This window comes from Lacerta agilis, chromosome 6, assembly GCF_009819535.1.
Source record: "Lacerta agilis isolate rLacAgi1 chromosome 6, rLacAgi1.pri, whole genome shotgun sequence".
NCBI lineage: Eukaryota > Metazoa > Chordata > Lepidosauria > Squamata > Lacertidae > Lacerta > Lacerta agilis.
The window spans coordinates 62234278-62245914 of NC_046317.1; the positions used below are offsets into that span (position 1 = coordinate 62234278).

Below are 11637 nucleotides of genomic sequence, written 5' to 3' on the forward strand. Positions count from 1 at the left end.
CAGCTGCTATGGCAGGAGGGTCATGTAACCCATTTTTTAGAAACAAAGGTATACCTTTCACTTTTTAAGTAAGGACACACGTAGATTCCCACCAGTTACCGGTATACAATTTTAACCAACTGATTGATGTACAAACTCCTGAATGATACATATATTTGGTGTCACCTTGCATGTTTCTGAAAAATATGCAAGTTACATTTTTTATTAAGTTTGTCTTGGTCAAGAGCTACAGTAGTAAAAATAATTGAAACTCTGAAGAAATCAGATTTGACAAAGACCCTTTAACACCCGAAAGCTTGTATTCCTTCCTAACAGCAACAGCTGGCAGTATTGCCACCACTAATATAACTTAGAAGTAGTAACTTTTCATTGCTTTGTTTTTACTAGAACACAAATTAAGTTGAAAAATGTTTATTTTTAGTTATTTTAAAAAATTGGAAACATACACAAACAAAAAATCTGCAACATTCATGCCAGAAATTGGGAAACAGAGTAGATCCTTTTAGGAACAGTTCTGTCCCTTGCAATCAGTTGCACAAATGACAGCTCCCCCCCCCTCAAACACACTAAGAAATTAGAATTTACAGCCATGCATAGACTTCAGTTTTTGTGTTTTGCAGCTAAAGTCTCAGAAGTCCTGTTGGATGTTTTCTTTGTTTGCCTCTCCATGTTGCTGCTTGATTTGAGAGATTTCATTTTCCAGTTGCACAATAGTTCGTTCAATCTCATAGTTTTTACTGACCAGGGACACCCACCTGAGAGGGGAAAGAGAACAAAAATTAAATTACTATAGGCTTCCTTAATGCTAGGTTACCAGTTATGGGAACAAGTTGGAAGTGCCGTGGTTGAGGGAAGCCAATCTCAATTGAGACTTCCAACTGGTTTTGTATGAGGTTGTGTTCCTCCCTGAAAGACGGATAAGAGATAGGGAGCAAAGTTCAAGAAACTCACATAGATTCCATCTCTCGAAGTTTAGCACCAGCTGTGAGCTGCATGTTCTTCCGCTGCCAGTTAAGGTCTTGAATATGTTTCCTGGGGAAAAAAGGGTGTGACATACTGAATCACTTGTAGTCATTTATTCTGCTGCCCTCCCAAGTCCACAGTCAAGTGGAATAGACTGTACAATCACATATTCAGCCCTAAAAGCAGGAGCTTGACAACTATTTTGGACTATCTCTGAAGCAATGTTAAGAGTTCTGAAAGACTGGATTCAACACTTTTAATGCTTTGGCCACACCCTCAGAGTTGGCCAACAAGGAAGGTGATCCTCGGGCTAAAAAGACCCGTTAGCCACATGTGATCTAGATTCATTATCCAGAAGTAGCACCACTTGTGGACTCTATCACCATTCAGATCTCTAAAAAACAATACATAAGCTTCTTGAATTAGTCCTTGTACAGCACACCTAATTTTTTTTCTGAATTTCTTCTCAAAAAGCATTTTATCAGTAATTATGAATGACCTTTTAGTTTTAATAGTGGCCCTAGCTAGCCATGCAACTTAACAGACAAGGATTCAGTAGCAGGAAACATGAGCTCATCCCTGCACTTTGGATCTACAATATTTTATGGCACTGAAGGTAGAAAAAAGGAAAACTACATTTTTTTCCAAAGTAAATTAATCATGTGCACACTGCCTGCATTAAGAGAGATCCAGGAAAGAGTTCAATGAAGCTCTAAGGAGATTATGGGGGAGGAGGAAGGGAGATCATTGACAAACTGTTTAGGGGTTCTCCCAGCTACTCCAGAGCAAATTTGGGGGACGTGTGCAAGCATGTAGAAGGAAGTGGGGAAGCTCCTCTGTACTAGCAGAAGTCCTTGGGTAAGGTTCTGCTAGAAGCAAGGCTTTTTAAAAACAGAACTCACCAGAACTCGGTTCCAGCACCTCTCAGGTGGGCGCCATTGCCATTTTAAGAGAACAAGAGAGGTGTTCATGGGGACTTCCAGCATGTCTTTTTCTAGAAAAATAGCACTGGCTAGGGGGACCCATTAGTTGAATCTGGCCCTCTGATCCAAACTACTGACAGATCTAACTTCATGTAATTCAAAAAAATAATTTATGACAAACAGCTTCACTCCCAGAGACAAATACCATTCTTGAGCTGTTACTTGGTATGCTGCTTCTCAAGGAGTTGTCTCCAGAAAATTATCCAAGGGGAATAGAGCAATCTGACCATTTTGTATCTATTATTTGGAAACGATGAACTAGTGAGACCTTCCTAATAACCAAGAGAATGTCTGAAAACAGCAGCAGTAACCCCAAATTCCAAAATAAAAGAAAAACATATTTAAATGTTTATTTCTTGCACAATCCCAAATATACATGAAGAACTCAAAATGCACACTGTACTAGAATGCATATTTTGCAATCTGCAACAAAGACTAAAGTCTTATACATTATTAGAGCCCCATAAATTATAATTCCATTTTTATTCCAAAAGGCAACTGAAAAACAGGACTCACCTCAAACTCTGCAGCTCCTTTTGTGCCTGTTCAATCATATGAACTAAATGCCTATCAGCAAAGAAAAATACTAGTTCAAAAAAATGATTCCAGTAGTGAATTCAAGTAATGCAATGTACTGATCTATATTTTATCTTAAGCATAACTTAAGCTAACTGGGGCCTTTAGCTTAACTCTTGTTTGTTTAATTACTAGTAAACCAAGCTGACATGAAACTTTTTTTTCTAGATTAGATACTTTTAAGTCATGAAAATTCAATATTTGACTGAGAGAAAAATATGGTAGGATTCACAGTTAAGCATGCTTAATGGGGCTGATGTGTGACATTCCTGGTCTACTCTATTATGTGTATGTCTTGTGTAGTTTTATGAAATTTCTTATTGCTTTCCATTGTTGTATACCACTTTGATACATTTTGTAAAATGGAGCACAGAAATCCTTAAATAAAACAACTTTTTTTGTCCCCTCCTTTCTGCAGCAGCCCCTGCCCCTCCAGCTCCCTGAAAATAAGGGGTGAGAGAATGGGATCCCTGAGATTGAGTGGAGGCAACGTCTACTATGCCAGCTTCTAATAATCAGTGAAATTTTTCAGAGACCAGGGTGGGGGAGTCTGACATGGTAAGGAGGCGGCAGGGAACTCAGCACCCACCAGCCCCATTACACACTCTTAATTCTCAATCCAGTGCTTAGAGCTTTTGCAATTCCCTACTGCAAAGTTTACATTCTGACTTGCAGCATCTTCTCTAATCTTTTCAGCTTAAAAAACATTCATGTGGTGAATGAAGATCCACTGAAAGAAGGAATAAAACCAATTTTTGACTTTTTCAATGAAGAAGTATCCAATAGTATATGGCTCTTATTTTTTTACTTGCAGGTGTGAAAGTGCTTAGGAAGGAGAGGTAGGTTCAGTTCTCAGTAGCAGGAAAGACAGCATCCCATTGACTTCAATATTGATTTTTTAAAAAGGTTTTCAGTTATCACTTTGGAAACATTTCACAACTTAAAAAAGTTATAAAGCCTTCCAGCTAGCCCTTTTAAAGAAATGACTTGGGGAGACACAAATCTTACTCATTATACACTTTCCAGGCATTGCAGCCATACTGAGACATCAACTCCAAATTCTCAATTCGGACTGCCTGGTGCTCCAGCTGAGCCATTGAGTTATTAACACATTCTTGCCATGCTGTGATGTCATTCTTCTGCCCAGAGGATGGTGCAGGCAGCTCATATCTGTGAAGAAAACAAGAGAAATTATACTGTTCAGGAAAAACATTTTAGGTGGTTTGAGGTTTAAGTGAGTCATTGCACTGATCATGTCCATCACTAATTTTTATCAGTGAAATGGATGTGTATCGACAGCGTTCAATAGCTCAATAAATGCTAAAGGTTAAAATACCTGGGGGGCACAACAATTTTGGTTCATTTGACTAGTTTCAGGCACATGTAGTCCTATTTGTAGAAGTATGACCCAATGTCTGCTTTCTCCAATGCTATCAGCATGAAGAAACAATCTCTTGCTAAAGTGCATAACTCCATAAACAGACCTACAAGTTCCTTGAAGACATAACAAACCACTGACTTATTCCAACAGAGTAGACTGCCACCCTGAGGCAAGAAGTGTTGTTATTGTTGTTCAGTCGTTCAGTCGTGTCCGACTCTTCGTGACCCCATGGAACAGAGCACGCCAGGCACACCTATCCTTCACTGCCTCTCGCAGTTTGGCCAAACTCATGTTAGTAGCTTCGAGAACACTGTCCAACCATCTCATCCTCTGTCATCCCCTTCTCCTTGTGCCCTCCATCTTTCCCAACATCAGGGTCTTTTCTAGGGAGTCTTCTCTTCTCATGAGGTGGCCAAAGTACTGGAGCCTCAACTTCAGGATCTGTCCTTCTAGTGAGCACTCAGGGCTGATTTCTTTGAGAATGGATAGGTTTGATCTTCTTGCAGTCCATGGGACTCTCAAGAGTCTCCTCCAGCACCATAATTCAGGCAAGAAGTAGTACATCACATTTTAATACTTTTCAGAATCATGCATCCAAACCTTAGTTCTTTCTAGATTTTGACTTTGCATAGATGGTACACCCCACAGAAGGTCCCTGAGTTACCTTTTCATGCTCAACAGTTCTATGGGCTGTCGGGCTGCTAGGCGTTCAAATTCATTCCGCATTATTTCAGTCTATGAAACACAAGAAGAATTACTTGCAGTCTGGAAGACGATAATCTGAAAATTCTAAATATGATCACACATAAGAAACAGGTCTAGACCAGAGGTCGGCAACCTCCGGCCCATGGGCCGGATGCAGCCAATTAAGGCCGTTTTACCAGCCCACGAGCCGCCCGCCAACCAAGCCACCCACTCAGCAAGCCCCCCACGTGCTGCGCTAAACCAGTGCAGCGTGGGGACTTGCCAAGTGGCACCGGAAATTAGGTCTGCGCACACGCAGATACTGGAAACCGGTCTGCGCATGTCCAGATGCCAAAGATCACATCTGCGCATGTCCATATGCCAAAAATCGCTTCTGTGCAGGCATGATTTTCAGCATCTGGGCATGCGCAGAACCAATTTCCAGTGCCACAGACGTGCAGACGCAATTTTCGGCATCGCGCTGTGCGTGTCCGGCCCACGGACGCTCTTCATGGGCTTGATCCAGCCCATGGCCGGATAACCTTGCCGACACCTGGTCTAGTTCAACCCTACACCAAAGAAATAAACTTGTCCTAAGAGAGGTCCTGTGTGTCCCTGGAACTCGTGAACAAATTCAGGACACTTCATGTATTCTAGGGCTCAGCCCAGGCTTTGGAAACAAATAGTATTTTTCAAAGCACTGCTAGGACTTAAAAATCAGGGAGTACTCAGTTCAAGTTTTACCTAGTCCAGAAAGTCACAATGTGACTTTAGGCAAGCCACTTTTCTCTCAGTCTCTACCATTTACAATAAAGAGATAATATAATATACTGGTAATATAATATATAATTAATATAATGTAATGTAATGTAATATCCTACTTTACAGAACAGCTGAAAATATAAAGACTCCCAAGGTAATGTATCTTAAACACTGCAAAAATCTACGAAGAAGAGTTTGGACTTGATACCCAGCCTTTCACTCCCCTTAAGGAGTCTCAAAGCGGCTAACAATCTCCTTTCCCTTCCCCACAACAAACACTCAGTGAGGCTGAGAGACTTCAGAGAAGTGTGACTAGCCCAAGGTCACCCAGCGGCTGCATGTGGAAGAGCGGGGAAGTGAACCCGGTTCCCCAGATCACGAGTCTACCGCTCTTAACCACTACACCACACTGGCTCCCATATATTACATATATGTAATATAAATATGAGATGTTCTCCATTCACTTCCCCCTAAACACTCAGAATCTTTTTCTATTTTTGCATCTTGCCTTATATGTTTTGAGAAAAACAACACATACTTCAATTTGTCTTCAAGTGAAATATACTTATCCCTGCACATTTTTTAGAATGGAACTACATCAGTCCTCAAAATCAGACCCCACAATTAGAGTTCTACTTTTATTTTAAGTATCCAATAAAGTACTGCTACTTTAAAATTTATTAAACAAGTTAACAGAAACCAGAGGTGGTTTCATGTTTATATTTAAAACTGGTAACTCGGGTTAAGCTGTTACTTTAGAAGTTTTTGATATGCAATACAAAATAGTTATGGCAGTGCCCTCTAGTGGCTTGATTTCTATTAAAATATTATTCATTGCTCACTTTGAGACAGGCAGGAAAAACTGTTTTACATTTGTTAGAAATACAGCTAGCTACTTCTGAAGTTGAGCATTGGCATATTTTTATCCATACATTTAGTGCTGTCAGACTACAGTTAACTGGTTTCTTAAGGTGTGTGTGTGTGTATATATATATATATATAAACTTTCAATGAAATAATGCTACATACAATAGAAGAACTTTTCAATGTCTTGACCCTAAAAGGCAGCCTAAAAATTTCTTAAATACTTTAAATAACTTTTCTAGATTAACATCCTTAAACTGCTTTTTATTGGGTATTTTTAGTTATTGTAAACACCCTTGGATGTTTTATAAACTGGCTACCCATGTAAAACAAAAACAAGCACTTCAAACTTTTGCCTGAGAAAATTCCAAAAACCAAGAGGTGCGTCTTCAAGACTCAAACCTAACCTTAAATTAAATTTGTGAGGGCAGGTCCCTCCCCCTAGCTGTATGCCTGGTGGTGGATTTCGGGGAATCTTGCTACACTACAAGGACAAGCACACCCCTGCAAGGTAACTTCTCATGGACTACCATATGCGGGAAGCATTGAGTCTGCTATTTTGGCCCAGCAAGGCTTGTGCCCCATTAAGCCTGTTAGACCTTCCTTGGAGGTTGTGAAGCAGAGGTTGGATGGCCACCTGTCATGGATGCTTCAGCTGAGATTCCTACATTGCAGGGTGTTGAACTAGACCCTTGAGGGTAGCTGCCTACCCTACAGTTCAATGATTCCATCATGACCAGCCAAAAGTCTGTTTCACTGTCTTTGCGGGCGTCTGCAAATACTCGCACAGCCACTTCCGTGACAGGGATGGGGAAATTATCGCCCGCCAGATAGTTACGGCTACCATTCCCATCAGCACCAGCCAGTGGCCATGGATGCTGGGAGCTGCAGTCCAAGTACCGGCGAGTCCCAGCTCTGAACCCAAGGACCAGGGTCAGATTTAGGTTTGATGAGGCCCTAATCTACTGAAGGTAATGGGGCCCTTTATATGTCCAGCTGTCCTTTGTCAACAACAAATTTGTTGCAGTTTTTTGTGTTGAATATATGCTATATGGTAATTTATGGACCTAAAGCCATTTGCACATAACAAAATATGTATTTTATCAAAGTAATTGTTGAACTGAAATACAATTACTTACATCCCAGGAGCCTACACAACACAAAACACTGTTGCTGTATGTATGTATGTTTCATTTTTTATCTTATATTTTGGAAATGTACATCCAGTTGTGTTTTTCCTTTAAATTTGTTGGGGATCCCCAAGAGAGTGGGGCCCTAAACTATAGCTTGTTTAGCTTATACGTAAATCCGCCACTGACGAGGACACTTGAGCCCGGTGGGCGCCTTCCTCACCTCGAAAGCGCTGTAGTCGGGCGCCGTCAGGTAGCTCAAGTAGTTCTTGGTGGGCCGGTAGCGCCGTGTCTCCTCCTCCACCAGCGCAGCTGCCTGAGGGGCAGACAAACGAGCGAAGCGGAAGACACTCGGTCAGAGGGACGCAGGGAAGACCCGGCGTCGTCGGCCGCCCCACCCCCCGCCTCCTGTCCCCCGCCCCACTCACCGCCTCTCGCACGCCCGGAGCCTCGTAGCCTTGGTCGAAATAGGGCAAGGCGTCCACGGCGACTTCGCCGGCCACCAAGCCCGGACCAGACATGCCGCAGCTCCTAGCGCCCGCCCGCGCGCCTCAAACTTCCGTCGCGTTAAGACTGCGCAACCGCCGTCTCCCCGACATCCACTTGAGTCACTGCGGCTGCGCAAATTTAGCTCTCCGGCGCGAAAGGAACCCCACCCCCCCCCCGCGGCTCCCTGCGCCTGCGCGTGTTCGACTACACGGCCCGGCAAGTCATGTTGCTGCTGCTGCTCCCCCTGCAGGGCGGCGTGAGGAACAGCAGGAGAAGCGGCACCGAAATAACAAATAAGAGTTATACGAGACAGATTAATGCAAACAACAAGAGTGATTCAAGCAGTGTATCTTTTTCAATGCTGGAGAGTAACACTACATACCATGCATACACACGTTCTCCTTTCCAAGGCCTCTGGTTAATGGGTTATTTACCCTCTTACACGTGCCCACAGCATAAATAGTTTCCCCAGCGGCTGGGGTTTTTATTTTTCTCTCCTTTCAGGCCCATTTCCCCAGTGCACACACCAATCCGGTTTAATCTGTTGCCGCAGTGCAGTGGACTTTGCGCAAGCTCTCTATATGGTATTTTTGTTTTAACGACATATTTTCACTGCACAAACCTGTAACTTTTCCCAAAAATGGTGTCCCTTTTAAGCAAAATTTATTACATGTTAACTGTTTTTTTCTACTTCACACTGTTAATACCAATTCTCCACTGACCAGGGTCACAGCCTGCAGTCCATTTCCTTATTCCGTTACAACCCATGAGGGAAGGAGCAAAGCAGTCATAGGCTGGAGTTAAGAAATGAGTATGGAAAACCGCTTATTTGTTGCTGGGCTTGTTGAAAACAGCTCCATATAAACCAGGAAGTGACCACTCCAGACAATGGAATGACTCCTATTTTCTTATCTCTATTAGGCAGTTGAATGTGCATGTGCTTCCCCTCCTCACATTCCATTGCATAGCCCCTGGGCACTGCAAACCCATGCTATGCCACTGCCACTGACCCATCAAGCTCAACAGTCTTAACGAAAGCTCCCCAGGATTTCAGAGAGGGTCTTTCCCAGCCCTATCTGGAGAGGCAAATGATTGAAACGGATCTGTTGCTTGCAAAGCATGTTTACCATCATAGCTCAGTGGTAAGAGTATCTGTCTTATAGAAAGGCCCAGGTTCACTCGCAGTATCTCACAATAGGACTGGAATTGTCCACAGTCTAAAACCCTGGAGAGCCAGTGCTTGTCAGTGTAGACAAAATTGAGCTAGACAGAGCAGTGATCTGACTCTGTATAAGATACTTGCGTTCCACTGAACTGCAGTCTTTCTCCACTCCTAGAACTGTGGTCTATAAAGCTATACAAGGCAGCAGGTTCAGTGATGTCATATTGGGGTGGTACACTTCTGGTAACCAGTACTTAGCAGATAAACACACCACAATATTCTGTACAAGCTGCTCCTTCCAGATACGCATCCAGGCCCTTCCGTTTACAATGTTAAAGTTCTACTTCTGGCAAGGGCACAACGCATCCCTCTGACTTAAGCTCAGTCTTTCTAGAAAAACTAGACATGCATAGAGCACTGATGGGGTCATTATCATTGTCAAGACAGGAAAGAGATGATCCGATACACAAAAACACAGCATATTTTATTTGAACCAGTTCCTTAAAGAACTTGGTTTATTGCAGATCTGTAACTGTACATATAGTTTTGGTTTCATCTAAACACCACAAGATATGGCTTTATCCAGAATGAGCAAATAGGCTGCAAAAACACACAAAGGTGCTACACAGGAGAAAGACAACCACTGAGAAGAAGTACGCAAGGTCTGGAGTAAAGTGTTTTTATGGAGATGAGGAAAAGATGCATGTTTCCCATCCAGGAGTATGCAACATGAATTATTAAAGTGGGTTTCATACCCTGAGGGCTAAAGTAACCCATATGTGGATATGAATAACAGAATCACAGGTGAACTCTTCTTCCTGGTCTTCTGATCAAGTGCAATAGTCTTAAGTGCTGAAAAGCTCCCACAAACTCAATGACCAGATCCGGTTCTTCTCATCAAGAATCAAGTTCTGTAAGGGTGGAAGCATGAGAGATTCGAAACAGAATCACAGCAATGGTTCTAAAACACGTGAGAACAGAAACTGAACAAAATTACTTCCTTTGTGTTTGGGACCAACTTGTTACAATGTGATCCTGTGCATGATTACTCAGAAGTACACACATCCCTGAGATTTACTTGCTCCCAAATTGGTGCACATAGGATTTTAGCCTTAGGCTGAAATCCCAAATGCTTTCTAAGGAGCAAATCCTACTAAATGTCAAGGGACTTACTTCTGAGTAAACATATATGGGATGGGCTGTTGGCCTTGTACAACCAACTCAGGATTAAATTTAAAAAGTTCTCTGATGTTATCCTCATATATACATTTGACATTTTGTCTTCATGTTTTTTGGCACAGCAAAAAAATTCAGGAACTCTCCCCAGTGAAAGGAGCACCTTTCAGATACAAGCAATATTATATATTAAAAAAACCACGAAGACCTGAAATTCACATTTCACTCAAATCCAGAGGTCAATTTGATTGTAAGGCAGAGAAAAGGCAATTTGGTACATCAGCGCTCTGTACATCAAAGGAATTCCTCGTGTGATCATTTGTTATGATTCCAAGGCTGTACAACAGTCCCATGCATTAATCCTGAGTCTATTTCCTACATGTAAACATATGGTAAAGCGCCACTGGAGTGTAGTCTTTGGCTACATCCAACAGGTCCACAGAGGCAAGAGTAATTGGAGTAGTCTAATACTGCCTTGTAAATAAGCCCTCAAAAGTTACCAGCTGCCCCTCCCCACAAAAGTTAATAGTCTACTGGGGGCTGGCAAAAGGATGGGGAACTGCATTTCTATGCTGTGCACGGAGGAATGGACTTTCCCTCCTCTAGCAACCTGCTTGGTTTCTATGCTGGGCTCAAAAGAGGGACAGGGTGCTCAGTTCCTGCTCTGCCAGCCTGCCTGCAAAGTCCTTAAATACAAGGCTGGTCCAATAAGAAAATGACATGCTGTGTCATAGTTGATTAGGGAAGTGACACAGGTATTTATTTGCCTTTACACTCTAAAAAGCTATTGGAAATAGTGTGCAAGCTACCAGGAGGAATAAGGGTTCCCTAAAAGCAGATAACAACAGACCTTAGTGTAGATGAGGAAGAAAATGTTTTGGATGAATGTTCAGCTGTGGTAAATTAGAGTGATGCTTTACAGGGAAGAACCCGTTTCTATCCCACCCATTTCACAACAAAATGCAATGGTAAGAAACTCACTTTTCTTTTACAATAGTTCTGTATCAAACCAAAACCAACTCATTTTAAATTCCACAGTTCGGTTTTCTTTTTCTTTTTAAAAAAGTCTTCATATTCCCAAATTGCGTTTAAACAGCATTTTCTTGGCCAGTCAACACCAGTCTTGACTGAGGTATATCCCCTAACGTAGCAGAAGCCGGTCAGCAAAAAGGCACAGAAGTTGTATATTTGCAGCAGGTTGAAGTTTGCAGTATAAAAACCAATAGAGCAAACAAAGAAGTGGGTGTTCTTGTCTTGCTTTCAATATTTGAAAAACAGAAAGCTTTGAAAGACATAAGTAAAGCCAATAGTTAATAAGAGAATGTGGCTAAACCTGGGCCAGTAACAGAGGACGTAACAAGAAGACAGATGAACAGGCCCCAGAGTACAGGTTTGCCTTTCCAGTTTTAGAGGAAGTTTCCAGGTGCAGAGAATCTCTGCAGTGCAGTATTGCCATAGGTCAGTTCC

The 11637-nt window shown here is 42.2% G+C and overlaps 1 protein-coding gene across 1 annotated transcript; it reads right to left on the reverse strand.

Moving 5' to 3' along the window:
• Positions 1-395: 395 nt before the first annotated feature.
• Positions 396-7919, reverse strand: BCAS2 (BCAS2 pre-mRNA processing factor). The gene is made up of 7 exons (XM_033153019.1): positions 7772-7919; positions 7567-7659; positions 4568-4638; positions 3531-3692; positions 2463-2513; positions 952-1032; positions 396-755 (listed from the first exon to the last, which is right to left on the reverse strand). The coding sequence occupies exons 1-7, from the start codon at positions 7862-7864 to the stop codon at positions 629-631; spliced, it is 678 nt and encodes a 225-aa protein (XP_033008910.1). The 5' UTR covers positions 7865-7919; the 3' UTR covers positions 396-628.
• Between the last annotated feature and the right edge of the window lie 3718 nt (positions 7920-11637).